The 27,625-nt window shown below is 48.5% G+C and overlaps 1 protein-coding gene across 2 annotated transcripts in view; it reads left to right on the top strand.

Moving 5' to 3' along the window:
- The window catches only part of EPHX2 (epoxide hydrolase 2), a 59,224-nt gene extending 39,046 nt beyond the window's left edge, over positions 1 to 20,178 (top strand). For both annotated transcript variants that reach the window (XM_082616084.1, XM_082616085.1), the window contains exons 13-19: positions 9,791 to 9,862; positions 11,614 to 11,647; positions 12,772 to 12,874; positions 14,689 to 14,758; positions 17,456 to 17,536; positions 19,512 to 19,570; positions 19,714 to 20,178. In XM_082616084.1, the coding sequence (XP_082472210.1) occupies positions 9,791 to 9,862; positions 11,614 to 11,647; positions 12,772 to 12,874; positions 14,689 to 14,758; positions 17,456 to 17,536; positions 19,512 to 19,570; positions 19,714 to 19,792 (498 nt within the window). In that variant the 3' untranslated portion in view covers positions 19,793 to 20,178. The remainder of the gene's footprint in view (positions 1 to 9,790; positions 9,863 to 11,613; positions 11,648 to 12,771; positions 12,875 to 14,688; positions 14,759 to 17,455; positions 17,537 to 19,511; positions 19,571 to 19,713) is intronic.
- The last annotated feature ends 7,447 nt before the right edge of the window (positions 20,179 to 27,625 follow it).

Raw genomic sequence — 27,625 nt, forward strand, 5'->3', positions numbered from 1 at the left:
ATGCGTCAGAGTTGCTCTCACCTGTGTGCCTTCTCCCCTGGCCCAGCCCCCAGGCCCTGTGGATGGGTTACGACAGGCTCTTGACACTCTGGCTCCCACTGCTGTGGGGCCACACATGGAGCATCCAGAGGGAGAGGGAGGGCGTGGGGTTGTGTGCCCGCTTCTTTCTCTTCCACCTCTTTTTTCCATTTTCTTTCTTATCCTTTTGAATTGGACATTCGTAAGAAGACTCCTAACTGCTGCAAAACAGAGGTGGCCCGTAATTGGGGGGAGGGCTGGAGCCTGACAAATCTGTTGAAGTGTCAGAAATGTTTTGTCCAGTGTCAATTGTAAAGAACTGGTTCATCCAGCAAGTAGCTCTGCACCGTCTATTGTGTGCCAGTTTCGGGGGACATCTAGAGATGAGTGACAACTTTTGAGGGCTTAAACAACTCTCGGGGAGACAGGCACGTAACAGACACCCAGGGAATAAGTCAGCAGAAGGGACTGTAATGGAGGTCCAGCTTACTCTGTGAGCCCACAAGAAAACACAGCTACCTTTTAGCAAAGGAAGGAGCATTTGAACTGGACCCAGAGAGGTGAGTAGGATTTGAGTGGGGGGATCTGAGAGAGAAGGGGCTGCCAGCCTGAGGGGACGAGTGACTGAAGATGCTTATGAAACCCCTTAACTCAGGGATAAATGTCATGAGATGAGAAAGAGAGGGTAAGAAAAGAGTCAGTGACCCTTTAAGTGAACTTCAGAAGGTCTGGAACATCTGGAAACTGCCCCCAGAGTTTAATAGGTGCACGCATTTTTCCAGGAAGAGTCCCTAACTTTCATCAGAGCCTTAGCAGTTCGATAAAGGCTAAGAGGTGCTGAATTGGATGGCCCTGGGCTTTCAGGTGAGGTGCGGAGTCGGGGAGGGGGCGGGCAGCAGCATCAGTGTCACCTGGGAGTTTGCTAGAAATGCAAACTCACCGGCCCCCTTTGTGATCTGCCCAATGAGAATATGCGTTTTTAACCAGGTCCCCCAGCTGACCCCCGTGCGCATAACCTCCCAGCTCTGACAGCTGTCTTCTGTGATTCTCAATCAATTTCTGTGACTGTCTAGTCCGATGATCCTCAAATGTCAGTGTGCTTCAGAATCACCTGGAAGGCTAGTTATGACATAGATCCCTGGACTCCCCCTCCAGAGTTCAGACTCAATAGGTTTTTGATGGGGCCAAAGGATTCACATTTCTTTGGTGAGGTCCTGGAGCCACACCTTGAGAACAGCGACCATAGCCCCAAGGAGGGGGTAATCCAGCCACTTCCCAGGTAGTGATGGGTGGGCAGCCGTCCTTCTCAGTGAATGAGAGACCTCTGGGCAGCTGGCTCCAGTCAAGAGTGGCTGGAGGGGATCGCGCAGGGCATTGACTATCTCGCTAAGGTTCCCTTTTTACAGTGATTCTCCGATTTTCTGATCCCAGGCCCCCTCTGCACTCTTACAAATTATTAGGGACCTCAAAGAGCTTTAGTTCATGTGGGTTATATCTACTGGTATTTACCATACTAGATATTGAAATTTAAAACTGTCAATTCGTTAAAAAAGGATAATGTGCCCATGTTGTTATAAATAACGTCTTTTTATTTTTAAAAAAATCTTTATTTTCCTTAAAAATTTAGTGAGAATTATAGCATTGTTTTACATTTTTCGAACCTCTTTTATGTCTGGCTTAACAGAGACAGATGGATTCTCCTACCTGCTTCTGTGTTCAGTCTGTTGGGATGTAACACGTTATTGGAGCCTCTGGAAAACTCCACTGTACGCTTATGAGAATAAAGAGGATATATAACATGTTAGTATTGTTACAAAAGTTTTTTGTCATGGATTCCCTGAAAGGGCCTCAGGGCTCCCCAAAGGTCTCCAGACTATATACTTTGAGAATTACTGCTTTTTATTTTTTTCAGGCTGTATTAGTTATAGGAGATAGAAAAAGGGAAGTAGTAGTTTCACTATGTATTATCTTTGATCAAACTACATTTAGGGTATTTATCAACAGAATTCAGCTCATTAAAAATTATTTTTCTTTATTATTTTTTAAATTATGGTAAAATACACAAAACGTACCATCTTAACCATTTTTAAGTGTACAGTTCGGTGGCATTAAGTACATTCACATTGCTGTACAGCCATCACCCCATCCATCTCTAGAACTCTTTTCCTCCTGCAGAGCTGAAACTCTATTCATTAAACACTAACGCCCCATCCTCCCCTCCCTCAGCCCCTGGCAACCACCCCCCTACTTTCTGTCTCTATGAATCTGACTACTGCAGGTACCTCCTATAAGTGGAATCATATAGTATTTGTTCTTTTGTGTCTGGCTTATTTCAGTTAGCAGGACATCCTCAGATTCAGCCATGTTGGAGCATGTATCAATTTCCTTTTTTTTTTTTTTTTAAGGCTGAATAATATCCCATTGTGTGAGTTTTTAGTTCATCCATTCTCCCCTTGATGGACACTTGGGTTGCAACTACTGCTTTTTGGGTGCCTGTTGGGCCAGGTGGTTCTGTTTGCAACAGTATGTGGCGCTCTTTCCCACCTTTTCAGCTGAGCAAGCCGAGACCCGGGGAGCCTCACTCACTCGCCTGAGATCAGGTACGTGACTGGGTCAGGATGTTGACCTCGCCTTGTTTGACTTCAAAGCCCACACGCCTCCTCTTAAGCCACACTTTGGAGGGAGTTTGGACTTTCTTTGTGTGCTCTGTGCATCGAAGCAGAGAGGGGAGGAGAAAACCAGGATAAGCTCAAGGTCTTGGTGGAAGGAGGGACCTCAGGGGAAAGACGCTTACTTAACTGCATCCCTAGTAGAGCAAGGATTTTCATTTCAAAGGTTGTTACAGTCTTTGTGGAAAAATCGGTACCTTTATTGGTCTGTGGTAGCTGTTGGCGGATGGTTTTGTTCTTAGAACAAAGCCTCTTGGCAGGGAAATGTTTGATATTCAAATGAGTGATCTGGCCACTCAAAGGCTCCCAGGAAGCGGTTGGGTGAATCCAGCAACTGGGGCTGGTCCGGATGGGCACCAAGCTGGGTCTTAAGGAGAAACCATGGTGGGAGGGGGTGGCGGTCCCGCCAGCCTGTCTGCTCCCTCTTGGTGAGGAAACAGACTGGCCAAGTCCTTTCCTATCTATGGCCCTCAGTTTCCTCATCAGAAAAAGGATGGTCTAGTTGGATGGTTTTCACATGGTTGATAGCTTTAAACATTAGCTAAATTCAAGCCAATGAATAAAGCATAACATAGAGCAACTCTTTGATTCAGGGGTGGGCCCTGGGAGCCCCTCCTTCCCGTCCCTCCTCCCACCACTCTCCAGCCTGGAGGCCGTGCCCAGGAACAGCACTCAGGGGTCCAGATGCCCGCCCCCAGCCCTTCCACCTCTTGCTCAAGTTTGCTGAGCACCTCAAGGTGCAGCTTAGACAAACTCCAGGTTAAGATCCAGCTCCTTGAGCTCTTTGAACTCTTGGCCAACACTTACTGTCCTGTCCTGTGAATTTGCCGAGTCTGGTGGAAACTCAGATCAAAAGCTGTGTTTTTCTTCTCAGAGAAGGGATCATGGCCTTTGCATTTGTGTAGTAAGAAAGGGAAGAGGAGGCAGCTCTGGGCAGCAAAGACAAATAGAATCAGCTGGATAATTTCAGCACCACCTGCTCCATTTTTTAAATCTTAGGATTCTTTTTTTTTTTTTGCCGTACGCAGGCCTCTCACTGTTGTGGCCTCTCCCGTTGCGGAGCACAGGCTCCGGACGCGCAGGCTCAGCAGCCATGGCTCATGGGCCCAGCTGCTCCGCGGCATGTGGGATCCTCCCGGACCGGTGCACGAACCCGTGTCCCCTGCATCGGCAGGCGGACTCTCAACCACTGCACCACCAGGGAAGCCCAAAATCTTAGGATTCTTAACGTCCTTGCTTAGCCTGGGGACATCTCAGAGCCCCTTTGCCCCCGAAATCGGCACATGTCTAGTGTATCCTATTAACCCTGCCCTCTCCCAACCCTGACACTGGTTCCTCTTTATGTTTCTGTAGCAGTGTATTTGTATTTTTATTTCTTTGGGAAAGATTGTATGGTGCACATGGGTGTGTGTGTGTGTGTGTGTGTGTGTAACCGTAACCATAGGCAGATTTCAAGCACCAAAACTCACTTTTAAGTATTTAACCAGCTGAGAAACGAGGGGATAGAGAGAAAACGTGGGGAAAGGAAATTACAGATAGCAGTTAAGAGAGGTGGAAGCTACCTCGACATCCACAAATCATTTTCTTTTCCCTCACAGTGTTGCGTCTTCCTTAATCCCTAGAACACAGTAACTCCTCCAGCTACAGAGACAGCTGGTGGTTTCTTAACATCATCTATTTTTTAGGCAATTCATGCTTGCTACTTAAAAAAACCACACTGAGTTGTGTAAAATAAAAGGTCAAATTCCCCCTTCACTCCTGTAGAACTAGCTACTAGGAATAGTCTGATGAGTATTTCCCAGACGTTTTAAAAATATGCTTTTAAGTGTGTCTGTACATGAGTGTGTGAGTGTATGTGTGTGTGTGTGTGTGTGTATATATATATATATATTTTAAATACAAGTGGAATCATATGCTTTTTCATTTACTAGATCTTGGACAGATTTTTCCGTCAGTACATGTAGATTTACCTCTTTTTTTTTTTGCGGTACGCGGGCCTCTCACTGTTGTGGCCTTTCCCGTTGCGGAGCACAGGCTCCGGACGCGCAGGCTCAGCGGCCATGGCTCACGGGCCCAGCCGCTCCGCGGCATGTGGGATCTTCCCGGACCGGGGCACGAACCCGTGTCCCCTGCATCGGCAGGCGGACTCTCAACCACGGCGCCACCAGGGGAGCCCTTCTGGCCTATTTTGAGAGAACTCTGCCCCAGAGTATCAGAGGAATTCAAGTAAGTGTTATCAAGGCAGACAGATTAGGAAGTGGAGTAGCTGTCCCCAGCCCACTGATTAAAGGGACGCTCCGTCTTCCCTCCGAGAAGCATCTCATGGTGTGAACCATCAAGGACCGGATGCTGCCCGAGCTCACGCTGAGCTGTTATTTAAGTGGCTGTCTCCACTGTCTTAGCAATGAAACAACAGACCCAGTGAAGTGCCCCTTCTGCAGCACACCTATTCTACATCTTGGAAAGAACAGAAGTGCCAGCTGCGGGAACCTCCCCGGCAGATGAGGTGACTAACTGAGAACGCCACCCCTGCCAGCACTCTGGGTGAAAAGTCTGCGCAGAACTTGGTCTTATTCCAAGTTCTTTCTGGGGCTCCTCTGACAGTGAGCTGAAGATGGACATGGAGAGTAAACTGAGGTGGAGGGTGAGGAGAAGTTCGGCTTTTTTGGATCCTGGGAACCTCTGGATCCCCCACCTGTGTCAGCACACCTGTCACCCGGCTGCTAGGTGGGTGCCTGACCGCACTGAACCTGGAGGTTATGTACAGCCTTATCCCTTGCCCTCTTCACCCACCGCTCAAATCAAGAGACTTCTTGAGGTGGTAGGTTATTTTCCTAGGGCTGCTGTAACAGATGCAAACTCTTAAAACAACAGACATTTTTAAAAATCTGAAATCAGGGTGTTAGCCAGTTTGGTTCCTTCCAGGGGCTCAGAGGGAGGCGCCCACCCCACTCCATGCATCTCTCCTAGCTTTGGTGGTTGCCGGAAACCCTTGACCCTCCTTGATTTGTGGGTTCATTCCTCATCTGGAGAGCCGAACTCAATTACATCACAAGGACCCTATTTTCAAATAAGGTCACATTCACAGGTACTGGGCATTCAGTCTTGGATGTATCTTCTTGGGGGTCCACTGTTCAACCCACTGTGGTGGGGTGTGACTTTGGAGTCTGAATGAAAAAACATGTTTCGTCAAACACTGCATTTCCTTTATTAATTTTTAAAGTTAATTTTAATGATCGCGTTGAGGATTGCAATAAGATATCCACATGGACATGTTTATCAGACACTTGGAAATGTTGGAGTTGGAGTCAGGACAAAGCTATAGAGATGGATCTGGAAGCCTTGGAAACAAAGGAGAAGAGAATTAGAAGTTTCTTCCTAGCTATAAGGTTCTGTGATTTCAAGTTTAAAATAGAGGAGTAGAGAAGAGGTGGCTGGTTTTAGTAAACGAGGCCAAGAGATTCTGGCGAATTCTCCAAGGTCGGTTTCTTTTTTATTTACTTATTTATTTTTGGCTGCATTCGGTCTTCGTTGCAGTGCACAGGCTTCTCATTGTGGTGGCTTCTCTTGTTGCGGAGCACAGGTTCTAGGCGCACGGGCTTCAGTAGTTGTGGCGCACGGGCTCAGTAGTTGTGCCTCGTGGGCTCTAGAGCACAGGGTCAGTAGTTGTGGCACACGGGCTTAGTTGCTCCGCGGCATGTGGGATCTTCCCAGACCAGGACTCGAACCCGTTTCCCCTGCATTGGCAGGCGGATTCTTAACCACTGTGCCACCAGGGAAGCCCCAAGGTTGGTTTCTTATACTTCAAGTCCTTCATGAGCTCTATGTTGACTCCTAGGAAGTCTTTCTCCTTAAACAGCCCCAGAGTCTTCTGAGACAAAGCTCCAGGATTCATGGAATTCCAAAGGCTTTGTTCTAGGAGTTTTTCCTGAGAACCTAGAGCTGTCTTCAGTTGCCTGCCCAGTTTTGGGGTAATAGTAGAGCAGACTCGTTCATTTTTTTTTAACTTTTTATTTTATATTGGCGTATAGCCGATTAACAATGTTGTGATAGTTTCAGGTGCACAGCAAAGCGACTCAGCCATACATATACATGTATCCATTCTCCCCCAAACTCCGCTCCCATCCAGGCTGCCACATAACATTGAGCAGAGTTCTGTAGGTTTACTGCCCCCCTCCACCTCAAGCTGGAGGTGAATTACCTTTGCGACGAAAAAATTAATCCATCGATCTAAGACAGAAATGGAAAATTTTGTTCAAGCCGAATTGAGGACTATAACCCGGGGACAGCCTCTCAGAAAGTTCTGAGAGCTGTTCTGCCTGTTCAAGGTCAAAACGCAGTTAGTTACATGTTTTGAGACAGAGGGCTGTGTATTAAATGATGTATTATTGACAGTTTACACAATCTAGCAAGTAGTGGGTCATGGCTCATCGTGGCCCCTTACGACATCAGGAAGGAATGTTATCTTTTAAGGAGTCGTCTTGTTGATGCTGGGAGAATGTTGCTCTTTATGGTTGAGCAGGTATTTCTACTGATGGGGGAGGTTTGGTTGATGCATAATGTAGATACACAGTGCACAGTAGAGGGGAGAAAGGAGGCCAAAGGGCAGAGAAAATTTTTTTTATGTTTAAATTTTTCTTGTCCTGCCATAAAATATGGATGTTATTTCATACCCTCTTTGATGAATGTGAGCTTGCAATGGAGGGCAAGAAGATAAAAGCCACAATCCACGTGATCATTTTGAAGTCACCCCCACCAAAGTCCTTATCTCACATTCTTTCCTTTTTTCCCCTCTCTTCTTCCCAACCTTCTAGCCTGTGTTGGGTACCTGCTATTACCGTGCTATCACAGTGGGAATAAAAATATGAGTAAGATACAGTGTGTGTCCCTAAGGAATTCACAGGCTTGTGAGGGGGCCAGATCCAAAAATAGACAATTCTCATGCAACTAGATAACTTTAATGATGGAGATAATAATAATAACAATAATCACCATTTATTGGCCTCCCTCCCATGTATCTACCAGGCATGGTCAGAAAAAGGCATTATCTCCTATCATCCTTACAAAACTCCCATTTTATAGATGAGGAAACTGAGGCTCTAGAAGATTAAGTTTCCCAGTTAATAAGTAGTAGTAGTGGGGCTTGGAGCCTTGTTTGTTGGATTCCAAAGTTCATCCTTTAATTCCTATGATCAGGAGCACAAAGGGAGGAGCCCTATCCAGCTGGACCGGTGGGAGGCTTGTCATTGGTCTGTGGGACTTAAAAATAGGGTAGCACCTTTTATGAATTACAGAGCGTCCGATGGTATCAGCAGGGCACACAACCAGAGTACAAATGCTCTTATCTTCTCCCCTTTCTGGCCCTCACCTTTGTCCTCTTCATCCCTGTTGATCTGACATGCTTTCACGTGGGTGGAGAGACTTATTTACCTTTGGGCCCTCTTTTTGATTTTTTATTGACCCTTTTGACATTCATTTGCTCTTTTAAGTACTATTTGAGCTCTGCAGCCCGTGCAGACCTCTGGACTCGCGGAGATGCCTCCACACACTGAGACACATCACAAGTTCATGAACAGCAGCTGGGGACTGCTCTCAATACATAAGAATGGTGACCCGTGGCAACATTCAGGGCGTTTATTGAGCGCGTAAAACGTACTGCCTTCCATGGCTGTTTCTCGCCTCGACATTCATCATGTAACTGAAGGCCACGATTGATTCTCCGTCATGATGGAATCTTACACACGTGAGGGGATTGTAATTAACATGCCGGCATTGCTTTCTTCAGAAAATCTCGAACTGCAGATCCAGCACTGCTTGATGATAAATGTTTCCTTGCCTGCCGTGCTGCTCTCGTAGATCCAGAGCTCTCATGACGTGCCATATGCAGAACAGATGAGTGCAGGGTAGCAGGACCTCTTAAAGTGTGCAGGGTCTGAGGGGCGCTGGCCACCAGAACACTTTGCTGACCTGGCTTCCAGGACCCTTCTCTGCGGGAACATTAGTCGGAGGAAAGGAACAAACATACATTCAGCCTCTGCTCCATCCGGGACCAATCACAGATGCCCTGGGGAAGAAGATGAGTAGGAGCTTGCCTGCTCTCAGGGTGGACCATGGAGAGGACTTGAAAGGCTCTGTGAGATCCAGGAAGAGCAGCGCTGTTTTACTGTGATGGGGGAGGGGAGGGCTTCATGGAGAAGGCAGTGTTTGGCACAGGTGTTGAAGGCTTCTTGAAGGCCAAGCTGAGGGAAGTAGGTGCTCTTGGTGGAAGTCACAATATGTTACACCACGGAGCTGAGAAAGTAGGGCGCCCCTTCAGAAAACATCCTGCAACTCAGTTTAGCTGGTTCAGGTGAGCAGTTGGAAAGGAGGAGAAGAAAGTAGGCCAGCACTGTGCTCTGGACTGAGTGTTTGTGAGCCCCCCAAATTCGTGTGTTGAAATCCTAACCCTGATGTGATGGTATTAGGAGGTGGGCCCTCAAGGAGACGATTAGGTCTTGAGGGTGGAGCCCTCATGAATGGGATTCGTGCCCTTTTTAGAAGAAACTCCAGAGAGCTCTCTTGTGCTTTCCTCCATGTGAGGACACAGTGAGAAAATGACTATCTATGAACCAAGAAACAAACTGTCACCAGATACTGAATCTGCTGATGCCTTGATCTTGGACTGCCCAGCCTACAGAACTGTGAGAAATAAATGTCTGAGTTTATAAGCCACGCGATCTATGGTATTGTGTTATAGCAGCCAGAATGGACCACCATACATTGCCATACTCTTACTATTATAGGCTCCCCAGCCTATAATAATAAAGTGATTATTATAAGTAATACATTCCCACTGTAGGGATTTAGATAAACAGAAAAGAAAGCAGCAGCCATAAACCCACCTCCCCGGTGTGGGGCGGGGTGGAGGGGACCACTGTGAGCATCTCATATTTTATTCAAACCGTTCTTAAAAAAAAAAGTGTTTCAATATGAAAATTCAAATTCATGCACTTCTAATGAAACTTGGGCTGGATGGGACAGAGGTTGGGAGCTTCTGGCTTCGGGTCAGATCAGTTTCCAAGATCTCTGCTGAGTCCTTCATTTTGCTTTCTTGGTTGTTCTAGGGAGTGGCGGAGGTTGAACTGGAACGGAACCTGAATCGGACTTTCAGAAGCTTCTTCAGAGCAAGTGATGAGGTGAGGGGTGTGGGAGCCAGGGTGGGGGGTAAGCAGGAAGCGGGAGCTGCAGGGGCGCAGATCCCCAGATGGCTTCCCTGGGAGGATGGGGGGATAGGGGATGTCAGGGTCTGGGAATAAGCAACTTGCCTTCTTTTCTTTGACTTCTGTAGTTAGGGCAGTTAGGGTCCTCACATCACTGGTCCCTTCATTAATGGGGAAAGGTCCTGTCCTCACTGTCACACACCAGTAGGGCTTTGAAACCCAGATCAAAGCAGGATTATAATGGTGACAGTTTAGAAATTCTGCTGTTATTACCATTACCATTTTCATATGGATAATTGCTTATCAAAGTGCAGAATTAATTGATGCTTCTAACCCTTTTCTTGAACAACCACAGGAGCCTAGAATGCTTGAACACGGTAGCCCCGCCCTCCTGTCTTACGTGTTAGGAGTCACTGTTGCTGTTGCTGTATCTGGTCAGTGCCTACTTAGCTGGCCTGATTTTTGCCAGTTTCTTTGCTGACCACTTCTGACCCCTCACTCTTTTATACTAAGTTCAAATTTCTTTCTTCCTGAAGTAGCTTCTTTTGTAGTTTTCTCAGTAAGAGTCTGTTAGCAGTAAACTCATAGTTTTTTGGCCTGAAAATATCTTTATTTTGCTTTCAATCCCAAAGAACAGTTTATCTGAGTATAGCATTCTAGGTTGACAATTCATTTCTTCTAGAAGCTTCTGTCATTGCTTGTAAGACATTGGTCTCAGGTCTACCTTCTGATGTATTATTTGTCTTTTAGTCATGTCTGATCTGCAGTTCAGCCCATCTTTAATTTTGAAGGTTGCATTTGGTTCTTTTTCAAAGCATTCTGATCTCTTTCAGTAGAGTCTTGTTCTATTCTTGTTGTTCAGTTCCTTCTTTTGTCTTTAATCATTTTAAGCATACTCATTTTTCATTCTCTCTCTGTGCAAGTTCTATTCTGTGGTATTCCTGGAGAGTCTTGTTTTACTGTTTGCTCTGTTTGCTGTCTCCTGCAATGGGGCTTTAGTGTATATGTGCAGGGGGTGGGGCAGGGGAGGGAGAGAGCTCTGTGATTTGGGTTTGTGAGCTCATCTTCAGCAGCGCTTCCTCTGCTCCAAGCTGCTTCAGCTGAGATGGAGGAAATGGCCCTCCCGGGTGGTTTAGCATGTGCTTCTCCTGCCAGGCCTTCTGGTGGCATTACCAGCCCAAGCTCACTTTTGCTGTTGTTGTTTACTTCACTTAGTGGGGGTTTCCAGATCTCATAGTGTGGATTCAAACAGAAACACGTGTGAAGGCAGGCTTGTGGCTATGAATTCCTAGGGGAGCTTTTTTTGGTTTCCTCTTAGTACTAAACTGAATGGACCACCTCCTTTGATACCTCTCTGTCATGGTGGGTGGGTTCTTTCTAGTCCACCCTTTAACTGAGGACCCCAGATTGACTGGATTCACCGTGGAGGGGTGGGGAGGATCTCATTTTTACCTTCGCATCTGACCTAAGGTCTCATCTCTTGTTCCCACTGGTTGATACACCCAAGTCCTTACGTTCCCAAGACCCGCAAGCACCCAGGAGCAGTCTTGCCCTTGGAGCTTGGTTGTGAGCTGCCTCTGCTCTGACCACTCAGGACTCGCCTAGCTCTCTTGGGCATTTAGCATGTGTGTATAGTCTGCTGGCATTTGTAGGGTTTTTAGATGCCCCGTTCCTACATATTTCCTTTACTTGACCCATGACTTCCCTTCTAACTTTTCTCTCTCCAGACTTTTCTCACCACGAACAGAGTCTGTGAAATGGGTAAGAGACATTCTCAGGAGGGAATGGAGACAGGAGGGCCATGACGGGAACCAGCCAAACGTTAAATGAGCGTTTCCCCATCTGCCAGCTGTGGGCAGAAGCAGCCACCTGCCAGCCCTGAGCTAGTTAAGCCCTGACTTGCTTAACATAGATCCCCGCCGGTGAATCGCACTGACCCTACCCCTGGGCTGACCACACAGCCTTGGCTTCCTCTCCCCCATGAAGTTTTGGATTCAAGATCTTAAACAGTAAGAGCTTGGAGGACTCTCAGAGCTCTTCAGGGCAGATCCACCCTCTACTGGTTAGGACAGAGACCCAGGAGAGGAACTGACCTCTGCAGGGTCACCTGGTGCAGGCAGAGTGGAAATCAGGCCAGACCCCCAGCCAGGTCTCCTCTGTCCTAGTGCCCTGGCCTCCCCTCCATCAGGCTCAGTTCCATCCCGTGAAGACAGCCCCTGTTCTCCCTCCCAGTTTGGATATAAGTGAGGACCCAGAGCCGGGAGCAGACTGGTGCTTATCCCCTTGACTCCTGGATCTAGCACTATTCCCACAGAACCTTGTTTGACCCCAAGCCTGTGACTTTGCCATCATCCCCTTGTATTTTCATTAATAATGATGATTGCTATCACTTGTTTGAGCACCTACTGTGTGCATCAGACACTGGGTTAGCCCCCTTTAGTAATATTGTTTATATATATTTCTCGTGACATCCGTAAAAACTCTCACTATTATCTCTATTCTACAGATGAGGAAAATGGGTCTCAGAAGAGTTACAGAATTTGTCCAGAGTGGCCAGGCCGGGGTTAAACTCCTCCAAGCCTAAAGCCCACACTCCTCTCACTGGTCAGGAACCCCTCTCCCTTCCCTCCTTCCACCTCTTTACTTATTCACATTGTCAGTCGTTCAGTCCTTCATTCCTCAGAAGTTTTGAGCGCACACTTGGTGTGAGGCAGGGGCAGGTGTCCAAACGCACGAGTCAGAGTCATTGCCCTCCGGGAGCCCAAGTCTCTTGGGGAGACAGAGAGCAGTAATAAAAGAAGGAGAGAGGGTGAAGGGTCTCAGAGGTGTTGGAACTTGAACACCTGACCCAGAGGGTGGGAGAGGAAACCAGTGGCTTTTTGTAGGAGGACTCTTTGTGAGTACCCCAGAGGAGCCCAGCCTCAGCAAGATGGTCACCGAGGAGGACATCCAGTTCTATGTTCAGCAGTTCAAGAAGTCTGGTTTCAGGTAAAGAGAACAGCACCCCAAGAGAACACAGGAGAGAGAAGGTGGGCAGACAGGGGCTCTTCTGGTCTCGCAGTGCAGGGTGAGGCCCAGTGCCAGCTCAGTCCCAGTGAAAGCCTGGCCAGCCTCTGCTTGAATGCCTCCAGTGCCGGGAGGCTCACTATCTGACGATGCTCAGCCTGATCTAGTTTGGAGAGTTCAGCTTGTTCTCCCTTATGCTTAGGGGCCCCTTCAAAGCAGATGTTTTTAACTTTTTTTCAGTGGTGACCTCTGTGAGGATCAGATGACAGCTCTGAGTTCTTACTTCAGAAAAACACAAAAACCCACGTAACCTCAAAGACTGCATACATATTCGGTGGTGGGGGTGGTGGTTATAGGCTCAGCTTTACTGAGCTCTAACTCACATACCATAGAACTCACCCTCTGAGAGTGTACAGTTCAATGGTTTTTAGTCATGTCATGGAGCTGCGCCGTCACGATACATTTTATGGATCGCCACGATCCATTTTAAAGTGCTCTCATCTCCCCAAAAGCAGCTCTGTTCCCTTTCGCGGTCACCCCCACCTCCCCTGGGCCCCCAGTTCTGATCACTCACCCATCTGCTCTCCGTCCCCCTGGAGCTGCCTGTTCCAGATGTTTCACGCAAACGGAGTCGTACGCTGTGTGGTCCTTTGTGTGTGGCCCCTTTCACTCTGGTTCGCCCATGTTGTAGTCTCTGCCAGACTTCGTTCCTTTTTCTCAGGTCTGTTTTTATGCTGTGGCGCAGGGCCCTGCCCTGAAATCACTGAGAGTCCCTCTTAACAGGCCCTTTTCTGCATGTCCCTTCAAGTATTTGGATATTGCAAACCTTCGAAGCTCGTGAGTCCTTCAGGGGCGCCGCAGGTCACCGCGTTTCCATCCTCCTCCTCTCTCCTCACGCCTCCATCCTTCACTCAGACCCGGGGGCGCAGAAGGAGCCCAACAGCAGGACCGCCTTTGTCAGCCCAGCCCACACGTTCACAGTGTGGCGACCTTGGCCGTGAACAGCCGTGGTGGCCTTTAGACCCCAGTGTCTCCAGTATCACAATTTCAACCCTTCCCTAAGCATCTCCTTTCTTTCCCCCCCCGCAACCCGAAGTGGGTGACAATTTAAGAGTCTCAGACTGGGGGACAGAGGTTCTCTGGAAGGGAACGTATAGGCAATCCTATCCGACCCCTCCTTGCACAGCAGGGAAAATTAGAAGTCCCCAAAGGGCACGTGGCTTGTCCAAGGTCTTTCCAGGCCCTCCCTTTCACCAGAAGCCTCAAGGGCCGGACAGCACCAACCCATTCCATACCTGAGGATTGGGAGAGTGCTCCAGGTACAGCCCTGGGGCCACCCTACCTGTCCGGAGGAGACACCTCGGCATCACTTCCCGATGTCACATTAGAAGGAAGCACCTCCCGGTGGCCCTTTTCTGTGGGCTCCCTGGGACAGGGGAGTGGCCCTGGCTGGTGAGGGCACTAAACCAGGCTCCCCACCCCCCATCTTCCGAGACAGTCCCGGGAGAAAATGGAGAGTCTTGTAGGGCTGACTTCTGTGTGTCCCCGGATGTCCACTTCAGAGAACATCAGCCCTCAGCCCAGCGCTGTGCCTGCACCAGGCCGTGCTCGATAAAGCCTGGCAGGCACGGAGGGTACCGAGGTGTGAATCCTGGGCTCTGTTCTCGTCACCCTGCAGGAGGCTTTGCTCTTTCTGGGAAGACTGGCTCTATGCTGAGCGGGTTGCTGGTGGGGTCTGTAGCACAAGCATCTACTAAAAGCTTTCCGCTTTTTATTCCCTTATCCGCCCCTCCCAGGGGCCCTCTAAACTGGTACCGAAACATGGAAAGGAACTGGCAGTGGGGCTGCAAAGGCTTGGGAAGGAAGGTGAGTTCGGCGCTGTTTTCCTCCCCGACAAGTCACCCTTCGGGCATCCATGGACCCAACTGGTAGGCCGCTGGGTCAGAGCCAGGGGTGGACAGACCGGCCGGCTGCTTTTGGAGGTGCCTCCACTGCAGGGTTTCCTCTTAGGACCTCTTTTGCTGCTGCTTCTCCTGGAACGGCAGAGGGTGGGGACAGGGTGGGGACAGGGCTCTGCCAGGTGACTGCAGCAGCGGTCTGGACCGCCTAGGTCTCCTGGCGGTGCCCCGGCTCAGGGCGCAGGTGGTCCTGTTAACTCCAGAAGTAACAAGGATGCAGCTCCTGGCTCACAGAGGAACATCACCTGCTCTCAGAGAGACAGGGCTTTAACCTCCGGCTGCTTCACCTCGACCGAGTCAGTCCGAGTCTCAGTTTCCTTGTTTGTCAAGCAGAAGACAGGTTTCCAACCCCTGGGTCTGCAAAGGGAGTAACTGGGTCCCTGGTTTACATTCAAAACATTAAAAACGTAAGGGAAATTGCATTTTCACATTCCTCAGCTCATTCGGTAGCCCTGGCCATCTTCTTGATTCAGTCACAAATGAACGGCCCTCTATATGCCAGGAATGGTGCAAATAACACAGGCGAGGTCCTGACCTCACGGGGTTGGGTCTTGGGGCAGTAGAGCATAAAAACAGTGGTTCAGAGCAGGCTGGGCAGAGAGTCAGCCTGGGATGTGTGCCCTGTGCCCTGTGTGACCTTGGGCAAGGCACTTAACCACTCTGTTCTCCATGGCCGCTAATACAGAAGTGACAAGAATGGTGCCTACCTCAGGCAGGGGCTGTGTAAGGATAAAGTGGCTTGACGCCCATCAAATGCTGAGTTAGAACAGTGCCTAGTACGTAGTAGTGGTTTAATTAATGCTCTTTAGCCTATCATCACTCTAATCTGTGATGGGCAAAAAGGACAAAACTGCAGTTTGATTGGCAGACTCTCTCAAAGCATGAGGGACGAGGATGAGGTCTTCGGGGAGGTGAACCCCGATGGCAGTAGGTTTGGGAATCCCCTCTTCTGCAGTTACCTTCCAGATCTTCCTCCTCTCCCACCTCCTCCCATTGCCTCCGCCACCACTTTACGTTTTCACCTGGAACATTCTAGAGTATCCATCCCACCCCCACAGCGGCCTCAGGATTCGTTTCAGCCACAAAACCACCACTGGGTCTTCAACCTTTGGTGAACGGGGCGCAGTGAGAAGCGCACAGTTCTGCGTTGTAGGTAAAAAACGGTGCGCATGCCTTACCCAGGGACAGTGAACACCATTTGGAAATTGTCATGGTAGCTTGAGAACACAGAGTAAGAGGAGGTTCTCTCGACCTTGCGGTGCCCCATGTATCAGTAGACAAAAAGTGAAGTCCCTTTGCTGCCGGTAATGTCACACTGGCCCCAGCGTGGCTGGCCCAGTCACCCTCTGGCTTCCCTTGTGAAGCGTCCGTTCCATTCATAGACAAGGAATATTGATCTCCATCTAAGGGCATCTTTCCTCCTTCCCAGTGTCATTTGTTTGGTGTCAGGAATATCAGTCTCACAGGGTGGACCACACGCATGTTTTTACTTATACACACACACACAGAGCCTGTGTGGTCAGTACATGGCTGAATCCATCCGTAGGAGAAAAACCCATTTTTTTCCTCCTGTGTGTCTCCTTTACTTTCACACAAATCACTTTCTTTCTGACACTTCTTATCACCAAATGTGGGGAGGGTTTTCCACACACCACCAAGCAGTTCTCTGCAACACCAGCTGGGTGGCCTACAATTTAACTCAGTTCTGGCACCATCTACCTGGAGGCGGTGTCAGAGCCCACAGGTTAAGGGCTCAGTCCCACAAGACTGCTCCCCACTTCAGACGCCAACCCCAAGTCCAGGTTGTTATCTGTGCTTCCAACTGGTTGGCTATAAATTGGAGGCTCCCAGGACCTCCTCCTTGGGTCTATTAATTTTCTAGAGTGGCTCACAGAACTCTGGGAAACACTTACTTACGTTCACTAGTTTATTAAAGGGTTTGATCAAGGACACAGATGAGCCGCCAGACGAAGGAATCCGCAGGGTGAGGTCTGGGAGGGTCCCAAGCCCAGGAGCCTCGCTCCCTGTAGAGCTGAGGTGTGTTATCCTTTTGGTGTGGATTTCATCAACCTAGAAGCTCTCCGAGCTCCTGGCTACTGGGGTTGTGTGGAAGTTTATGGAGTCTTCCTCACGTAGATGCGATCAATTATTAACTCCACTTCCAGCCCCTCATCCCTTTCGCCTTCCAGACGTGGGGGAGAAGGAGGTGGCTGAAAATCCCAAGTGTCTGATCATGGCTTTGTCTTCCTGGTGACCAGCCCCCACCCAGGAGCCCAGCCAGAGTCACCTCATTGGAACAGAAGTGCTCTTATCACTTAGGAATTTACAAGGGTTTCAGGGGCTCTATGCCGGGAAGCGGGGGCAGAGAGCAAGATACACATTTTCTAATCTCGCACACCATCGTTTCAGATCTTTAGTAATACGGGTGCCTCCTTCACACAAAGCACGTGGTGGAAACAGAGCCAGAGCACAGTGGAGCTGTGAGGGGTCTTCTGCGGGGGAGTTAATAGTGGAGGAGGCCCCGCGGTGTGAAAATAACATCTCGCCCGGGTGAGGGAGGGCCTGAGCGTGGAGGCTGCTTCTCCTTACTGTTAACCCTCCCCAGATCCTGATCCCAGCCCTGATGGTCACCGCGGAGAAGGACTTCGTGCTCGTTCCTGAGATGTCCAAGCATATGGAGGACTGGGTAAGGCAATGGTCCTGCTCGGGGCCATCGGGGCTTCTTGGAAGAGGGTGCAGGCGTCCCAGAGGATGAAGAGTGGGGTGTTTGGGGGAAACACTCGCTTGACGAGGGCTTCCTCAGCAGCATCACTGTCGCCTTTTGGGAGCAGCGATGAAGACTGCTCCTTGGGCTTCCCTGGTGGTGCAGTGGTTGGGAGTCTGCCTGCCGATGCAGGGGACGCGGGTTCGTGCCCCCGTCCGGGAAGATCCCACATGCCGCAGAGCGGCTGGGCCTGTGAGCCATGGCCGCTGAGCCTGCGCATCCGGAGCCTGTGCTCCACAATGGGAGAGGCCACAACAGTGAGAGGCCCACGTACAGCAAAAAAAAAAAAAAAGAGACTGCTCCTTCCTGGACTTCCCTGGTGGTCCAGGGGTTAAGACTCCACGCTTCAGGGAACTAAGATCCCACATGCCACACGGTGTGGCCAAAAGAAAAAAGAAAAAAAAGAAGACTGCTGCTTCCTTTCCCCTTCACTGATGCACTCTCTCATCACTCACTCATTCTTTCATTTCATGGGCTTTTCCTGTGCACTTAGGTGAGTTGGGACAGTGCTAGATACCAGGGAGGTAAATATGAATGGGGTATAGACCCCACCCCGCAGGAGGTCACGTCCAGCTGTTCACCCCATATGCAGGAGGCTTGTGTGGACAAGGGCACAGCTGGGAGCGAGGGCTTCACAGAGGTGCTGACCACTGCCTCTGGCCTTGAGGAACTCCTAAGCCTTGCCCGGCAGAGAATGGGAGAGGAGACAGGGTGTTGAGAGGTGAGGATGGATGAGAGAGGTCAGAGGGTGCGGCTGGGAGGTTATCCTGAGCCCCCTGGGCCAGGCTGAGCCGTGTGGACCTATGGGTGAGGGGACCATTGAAGTGAAGAGATGGGTATCAAACCTGTGTTTTGGAAGCACACTCTGCTGAAAGCGTGGAGCTTGGTAGGGATTGGGAGAGCCGCAAGTGGGGTCACTGTGACTGCTCGTGTATCCTGGCTGGATGCTGAGGGTGTTCGCCTGCACTTGGCAGTGGCTTTGTTAGCATCGTCCAGTGCGGTGGAGAGAGTGTGTTTCAAGGGATGTTGCCAAGGACGCCCTTTGTGGGTGGTGGAGCCAGTCAAGAGAGGGCTGTGACCCACTTTGGGGATTCAGGTGCCAAAAGAGAGACTGAACAGCCCTGCGTGCAGACCACCAGGGAGGAGGGAGGCGACATGGGAAGGGGACGCAGTCATGGCTACATGGCAAGAGCCAAGCTCGACCCGGCATTTTCCAGGCGGTGAACGCGCCGAGTCCTAATGGTTCTGGAGGGAGACAGTCTGTTGTGATGAGTATGGGTCAGCCTGAATTTGAATCTTAGCTCAGCCACTCTCTGTGTGGCCTTGGGCCAATTACCTAACCTCTCTGAGCCTTCATATTACTCAAAAGATCATGGTCAAAGATAAATAAGGCAGGGCTTCCCTGCTAGCACAGTGGTTAGGAATCCGCCTGCCAATGCAGGGGACACGGGTTTGAGCCCTGGTCCAGGAAGATCCCACATGCCGCAGAGCAACTAAACCCGTGCGCCACAACTACCGAGCCCACGAGCCACAACTACTGAGCCCACCTGCCAGAACGACTGAAGCCCATGCACCTAGAGCCCGTGCTCCGTAACAAGAGAAGCCACCGCGATGAGAAACCGCGCACTGCAACGAAGAGTAGCCCCTGCTCGCTGCAACTAGACAAAGCCCGCGAGCAGCAACGAAGACCCAACGCAGCCAAAAATAAATAAATAAAGTAAATGTATATAAAAACAAGATAAATAAGGCAGTGCATGTGGAGCATCTAGCACATAGTAGGAGCTTGATCAGTGGTCATTCCTTTCCTAAATCACGTGGGGTTTTCAGGGGGGCGGCCCACCGGGAGCAGAGAACTTGCCTTCTGCCATTTACTTTTCCGGGTGGGGTTTTCTTCCAGATCCCCCACCTGAAAAGGGGTCACATTAAGGATTGTGGACACTGGACACAGATGGAGAAGTAAGGAGATGGGGGTCCCTGGGTGGGGGACGTCAGGGCTCCCTGTTCGCCTCCCATAAGCCGCTTACTTTACCAACTCTGCCTTCGCCTGAGTGAGGGAGTGCGTCCAGACAGATGCGAATTGCCTTCTGTTCCCTTTCCAGGCCCACGGAGTTGAATCAGATCCTCATTGAGTGGCTGGAGACTGACGCCAGAGACCCACCGGAGGTCTCGAAGCTTTAGGGTGTGACTTGTGTCAGCCGCCAGCAGGCACTGCAACCGTTTCATCTGCTGGGGGCGCTTCTCTGGTACCCGGCTGGGGCCTTACCCGCATCTCTCAAAACCAGCAGCGTTGTTCTGAAGGGGTTCACAGCAAAGAGTGGTTTTCTCTAAATGAAATGAGTCAGATTTGACATCATTTTAGATACAGGAAAAATCACGTGTGATTAATCCTCTGGGTATAAACGTATCCCTTTATGTCTAAGGATGGTTAGTGTTCCGTGGGGGACAACGGGATGGCCGGGGGTGATTTCTCTTTGATAATCAAGTCAGCGTTTTCATGATGCAAAATCAGCAATTTAGAAGCTTTTCAGCAGAGATGGGAACTCCCTTATTCAATAAAATGAAGACAACTGGGATAGCGCTCTTTGTGTTCTTGGGAGGAAAGCAGAGTGATTGTTCTAAGAAAGTATCGTGTTTGGGTGAACACTGTTTCCTCTGCTCTGACTCTACGAGTCTCTGCATGATCTGGAACAGTGCTGTCTGGTAGAACTTTCTTTTTTTATTAATTTATTTTATTGAAGTATAGTTGATTTACAATGTGTTAATTTCTGCTGTAGAGCAAAGTGATTCAGGTACCTATGTGTATCCATTCTTTTTCATATTCTTTTCCATGATGGTTTATCACAGGATATTGAATATAGTTCCCTGTGCTCTACAGTAAGACTTTGTTGTTTATCCATTCTATATGTAGTAGTTCGCATCTGCTAACCCCAAACTACTAATCCATCCCTCCCCCACCCCCCTCCCCCTTGGCAACCACAAGTCTGTTCTCTATGTCTGCGAGTCTGTTTCTGTGTTGTAAATAAGTTCATTTGTATCATATTTCAGATTCCACATGTAAGTGATATCATATGGTTTTTGTCTTTCTCTGACTTCACTTAGTATGACAACCTCTAGGTCCATCCATGTTGCTGCAAATGGCAGTATTTCATTCTTTTTTATGGCTAATATTCCATTGTATATATGTACCACATCTTCTTTACCCATTCATCTGTTGATGGACACTTAGGTTGCTTCCATGTCTTGGCTATTGTAAATAGTGTTGGAACAAACATAGGGTGCATGTATCTTTTCAAACTATAGTTTTCTCCAGATATATGCCCAGAAGTGGGATAACAGGCTCAGATGGCAACTCTATTTTTAGCTTTTTGGGGAACCTCCGTACTGTTTTCATAGTGGCTGCACCAATTTATATTCCCGTGGAACTTTCTGTCACGATTGAAATGGTCGGTTCTGTGCTACCAGATAGAGTGGCCACCAGCCACGTGTAGCCATGTGCCCTGTCTCCTGCTCTGTTGGCATGGTGTACTCACCAATCTATGTTCACCTCCCTCGCTGCTCTTTCTGCAGGCAAGCTTGTGGACAAGGTGGTGTCTCCAGGCTGAATTCTGAATTAGGATGAATGTAAATTAACCAGGCAGAAAAGGGTATGTATGTCCAGGTGTGTGCAGAAAGCAAGGGGCAGATTAGAAATGTTAACAGCGATCATTCTTAAATACCCCTGTGTGCCTGGAGCCCTACACTGACCAACTCTTATCCTTCCCATTTAACAGATGGGAAAACTGAGGTTCAGATAAGGTCACCTGGCTAGTGCAGGGCAGAGCCTAGATTCAGATGCATGCTGTCTGGTTCTGAAGGCTGAGCGCCTCCTACCAAAAGCTCTTTTCTTTTTTAAATCTGGGGGAGACTACCCAGATCAAATCCCTGCTCGGCCACTGACCACAGAGTGACCTCGAGAAAGAGGTCACTGTGCTTCAGTTTCCTCTATTAGAAAAGGACATTAATAGCACCAAACTCATAGGTGGTCGTGAGTATTAAATGAGTGAATACATACAGGGCCCTAGAACAGTGCCTGGCACAGAGGAAGTGCTACTGAAGTATTAGCCGTAAAATTTCCGGTTTATCCCAGGATGAGGCTTCTGAGGGCTTTAAACTTCCAGCCAGCCCACCACCACCTCCTCCCCTTTGGATCAGAGAATTAAAGGACTCATTTAAAAAGCAAATGTGTGCTCTGGGGGAATGACTACAGAAGCCGGCTAACATTATTTCACTAACTGCCTGTGTCCAGGCTTATTTGTCCGGTTGGAGGAAACAAGAATCTCAGAACATCTCTCATCTGAAGAAGCACAAGTAGGCAAACCTATTCAGCCTGTCTCCGTTTCCAGTATTCTACCCAGTAATCTCTGTAAACCATGCAAAACGTTCAGAAATCCTACTCTTTCGGCAAATAAGGGCCGGACGAATCTAGTTCATAGCATTGCAGAACAAATATCACCAGTCATACAAGATGGAGGGTCATAAAAAAAACACTCCATTGGAAAAGGTCTTTAGGTCATTCCCGAAAATAGTTTTCAGATGCCTTGTTAAGTACAAGTTGTTTGAAGTATGTTCAAACTGATTTGATTTAAAAATGTTATTTTTATTTCACACTTCCAAGGGCATAAATAACAAGTGTATTTACCTCTGCAGAGGGAAATAGCTTTTTAAAAGAGGCATGGAAGACCCCACCCACATATCAGTGAGATCATAGAGCTCCCTCCAGGGACCTGAGATCACTCACAGTTTCTGTCCTCACACTCGGTGGCTGTCAACTAGCAGGGTCCAAGGTTTCCAGGAGAAATATCTTCTAAACATGCATCTACTTAGAACATGTGACAAAAAGCTATTCCTGTCTCTCTTGGGGTATAATGAACCCATGGTTTTAGGCCTGGAAGTGACTCTAAGGCCCACTCTTCACACTGACATTACCATGAGCACAAATTAAAACTAAACAATGGTTAAAATATGTAGGTCAGAAGCTCAAAGGTTTTGGCAACAAGCATTGGGTGGGAAATATCAGGCCTCGCAGTTCAAAGGAATCCATCTGGCCACAAATAAAATACGTTCTTGGCAGTTGTGGAAGTTTCTCCCCAGTGTTGGCCGCTGCACCCAATTGTTAATTGTTTCTTCTGCCAGACTGTCAGGTTCTTGGGATTGGAGCCTGCCTGTCTAGGTGATTCATCCTTGATCCTAGCCCAGCGCATGCCTGGTGTTTTGAATGGGTAAATGAGTTCGTTTCAAATGCTTGATTTTTGATGTCCCGCTTCATGAGATGGATGACCAATTGTCTGAGTATTTTCACTGTCCCAAGCCTTGGTAGATCTCTTACTGTTGACATGTGTGCCGATAGCGCTAAGTTCAGGAGAAGACATCCAGATTCTAGACGTCAACACATCTTCCCTAGGATCCATTGGATAAACCATGAGGGTATGTCACTGAGCTTCTGCTTCATGAAACAAATGCGGTAATTATTTTAATAACACAGTTGAAGTATTTAAAGATACTGTAGGTTTTTACAGCTTTCATGTTTATAAGGTATGGGTAGTCATTTTGGCAGTTTACCTAAATACATTTTGTCTTATTTCCATACATATTTCCTGGATGTTGAGGCTGGCACCTGCTTTAGAAAGAATACCAGTGATACCCCTATTCCTGTAAATTCACTTTTTTAAAATTGTGGTCAAACTTGCATAACACAAAATTTACCATTTTTCAGTGCACAGCTCAGTGGCATTAAGTACATTCACACTGCTGTGTAACCATCACCACCATCCATCTCCTCAACCTTCTCATCTTCCCAAGCAACCCTGTCCCCATTAAACACTAACTCCCTTTTCTCCATCCCCCAGTTCCTGGAATCCCCCATTCTAGTTTCTGTCTCTATAAATTTGGCTACTCTAGCTACTTCATATAAGTGGATTCATACCGTATTTGTCTTTTTGTAACTGGCTTATTTCACTTAGTATAAGATCCTGTCAGGGAGGAAGAAAACTTTCCTCTACCCTTCTGTGTTCTTCTGGCTGGTCTAAGAATTAAATTGACATGAGATAGATTAACAGGAAAGATCAAATTTAATTTTGCACATAACGGGAACCCTACGTACATGAGAGGGTCGGAGAGAGAAAGGTAAAATGAGGTATATATGCCACCCTGAGCTAAGGAATGGGATAGGAGCCTGGGGCTTCCAAGGACAGGAGGGTCATTCACAGGATGATAAAAGGAAGAGCAGATGCTGGGCACTTAGGTATTTGCCCTGCCATATGCATGGTGCCACTCAGACAAAATTTATCTCTGGTAATAACTCTTTTCTGGGAAAAATCCCCAATTTAAATTCTTGTAGGTAGTTGAGGAAGGAGCAGTAGTTTCTCTTGAACCCACAGGGGCTCTATTGCCTTTAGCTCCTCGTGCAAAAGTAACACACTTTGGGGAGGCTCATTCTGAGCCCCTAAAATCCTCAAGGCTCATCCATGTCGTGGCCTGTGTCAGAATTTCCTTCCTTTTTAAGGCTGAATAATATTGCGTTGTATGTATATTCCACGTTTTGTTTATCCAATCATACATCAGTTGACACTTGGGTGTACAAGTACCTCTTAAAGCCCCTGCTTTCAGTTCTTCTGTGTACGTACCCAGAGGTGGGATTGCTGGATCATATGATAATTCTCTCCACTGTACTGTTTTCCACACCGACTGAATCGTTTTACATTCCCATCAGCAATGCAAAAGGTTTCAATTTCTCCACATCATCATCATCACCTGTTGTTTTCTGAGTTTTGGGTAATAGCCATCCTAATGGGTTTGAAGTGGCATCTCTTTGTGGTTTTGATTTGCATTTCCCTAATACTAAGTGATGAGCATCTTTTCATGTGCTATTCACCATTTGTATATCTTCTTTGGAGAAATGTGCATTCTTTGCCCATTTTTAAATCAGGGTTGGGTTTTGGTTGTTGAGTTGTAGGAGTTCTTTATATACTCTGGATATTAATCCATTATATGATTTGCAAATATTTTCTCCCATTCTGCAGGTCATAAACTCACTTTTTAATCAGGTAGAAATTTACTTCCAATTTTAAAAGGACCTGGGTTAGGACCTAACCTCTGTTTTGTATGTAGTTCCTTACTGTTTTCCATAAACTTGCTGCCAAGATGGACGGGCAGAACACCTCAGCACTGGGGAGCTTGTGTGACTATTTGGCTTGTGTCAGAATTTGGAAGACAAAAACAATTCTGTGTTTATGCAAATCAAGGTAAGAAAAATCCAGAGAAATCCCCCAACAGTGGTCTTTGTTGCCATTGGAATAGATTGAGGAGATGTATTATTTGGTCAGTGTCTCCATCAGTTATCCTGGACTGAGATGGAAGAGAACCCTAAGAAGCAGGGGATACTTTAAACCTTGCCATCCAGCTTTGTCATTTGTTGAATGAACTTTATGCCTTACAGCAGCCTTTTTATTTATTTATTTTTAATAGATCTTTGTTGGAGTATAATTGCTTCACAATACTGTGTTAGTTTCTGTTGCACGACAGAGCGAATCAGCCATCTGCATACACATGTCCCCATATCCCCTCCCTCTTGAGCCTCCCTCCCTCCCATCTTCCCTATCCCCCCCTCTAGGTCATCGCAAAGCACCGAGTAGATCTCCCTGGGCTATGCACTGCTTCCCACCAGCCAACTCTTTTACATTCGGTACAGCAGCCTTTTTAAAGAGAACGAGCTGGCTGAGTGGGACTAGGAAGTAATATCTACCGATCAGAAATCATTAAACACTCTTCCAAATGTTCGCAGTGTTTCAAAGAAATGTGTTAAGTTACCATGTACAAATTGTATACTAAGGACTCGTTTTCACTGATTAATAAGCACAGGAGGGGAAAAGATTTTTTTAAAAAGCTTCAGTGGCCATCGAGATGGTAACATTAATTTCCCTTGCCAACAAATGTTTGAAAAAGTTAAGACTCAGCAAGTATAGAACAAGCTGAGCCCTTCAGATGAGAAGAAATGAGCAGTAGACCATCGACCTCAACCACGAGATGGTGGCGAGGCAGATTGAATTAACTGATAGACACCGTTTTTGCTGCTCTTTATATTTCTTTTCATGTCATTTTATTTTTTCAAAAAGGCGATTCATGAAAGTGATGCGACTGGCTTGGGGGTGAGGGAGGAAGCGTTCCGTGCAAGGGCAATAGCACGGGGTGAAGAAAGCAAGCCTGGTGGGTGACTCCAGGCTTCAGGAAAGCTCAGCAGAGGAGGGAAGGGAGCCTGCAGGCAGTCTGGGGGCACAGTCCAGGCCCACCGACACCCATGGCATCCAGCTTCTGGAATGTCCTGCCTCAGAATGCATTCACCCAAAGGAGAAAACCTGGCTCCCACTGTAGTTGCAGAGGAACATCTGTGGGTGGGCACAGGGTACATTTCGCCTGAAGCTGAGGGACAGGGCTTGAGGGTGAGCGGGAAGCAAGCTATTTATGTGGGGTGGCATCAGGCTGTCCCCTGCCCTCCTGGCCATGGGCCTCTTTGCCCTCCTGGCACGATGCTCGCCCCACTCCATCTGGTGGCCACAGCCCCTGGACCCCCTTCCAACTCGGAGGAGGGACAGTAGCCAACCTGATAGGTGCTTTCTCCATCCCTCAGCCCTTGGGCCTCCCCACTGCACCCCTAGCAAGGCCTGCCTCTCCCAGGCAGGGAGTCTGTGGGGAGGTGCTGGCATCAGGTGATGGAGCTGGCCGCCTTGGAGCGCCCTGGCCCTGACTTCCACCAGGGACAGCCCGGGGGAAACAGCGCAGAGGCAAGGGGCCTTGCTCTTCTCCTGCATAAAGTCCTTGGTGGAGACCCTAGCACAGAGGCTTGCAGGCAGCCACAGCAAAGAACCACAGACTGAGTGGCTTCAACAACCGACGCTCATGGTCTCACAGCTCTGGAGGCTGGAAGTCTAAGGCCAAGCAGTCGGCAGGGTTGGTTTCTCCTGGGGCCTCTCTCCTTGGCGTGTAGACAGCCGTCTTCCCCCTGTGTCCTCACTTGGCCTTCCGTGTGTGTCTGTGTCCTAATCTCTTATCTAGACACAGTCATATTGGATCAGGGCCCATTCCAATGACCTCATTTTAACTTAATTACCTCTAAAAATCCTATCTCCAAATACAGCCACATTCTGAGGTCCCGGGGGTTAAGGCTTCAACCTAGGAACTTGGTGGGGGGAACACGATTCAGCCCGTGACACAGGTCCCAGCTCTTGTGCCAAATCGGCTCCTTTCTGTGGCCCTGAGCTCTTTCGATTCCTCACCCATACCTGGGACTTTCCTCTCTGCTGTTGAGCTGCTGCTAAGCAGTCATAAACAACAGCATCTCCACTAGTTGGGGTCTCCCTGTGGGGAGCACTCCCCCTCAGCACACAACTTTGCAGTTGGGGAGTGTGATCACGCACACACACACATGCACACGCACACACACATGCACCTGGCAGCTGGAGAAGATCCTGGTTTGAGGGACACAGGTGTCCCCCAACCCCCATTCCAGAACTTCTTCTGTGTATATCTGACCCCAAGCTCCGATCCTCCAGCCCGGCCTCGCCTCCAAAACCCTAGAGCTGTTGCTCACGCTTCCCGCTAGACCCCAGCTCTTGGCTTGGAGAGAGCGAATGCCAAGATGCTCAGTGACTGATTAATCTGTTCATTGCACAAACGTGCCTCAGAGGCTGGTGCGCTGCCAGGCACTGAGCCAAGGGGTGGTGACGTGGACAGGAACGTGCCAAGGAGCCTGCCACCAAAAGCTCAACGCTGGGGGCAGATGCAATAGCTTGATACCTTTTCAAGCTCTGATGGTGTCCCAGTGCTTCTCAGACGTCTGCTCTAACCTTTATGTCCACCCAGAGGATTAGGCCACCACTTTATTGGAGAGCAAACTGAGCTTCACAGAGGTTAACCGGCAAAGCATGGGACAGGAACCCAGGTCTGCCTGCCTTAAGGCCTGGGGAAGGAAGACCTCAG

This window comes from Mesoplodon mirus, assembly GCF_964341445.2.
Source record: "Mesoplodon mirus genome assembly, chromosome: 1".
Classification (NCBI taxonomy): Eukaryota; Metazoa; Chordata; class Mammalia; order Artiodactyla; family Ziphiidae; genus Mesoplodon; species Mesoplodon mirus.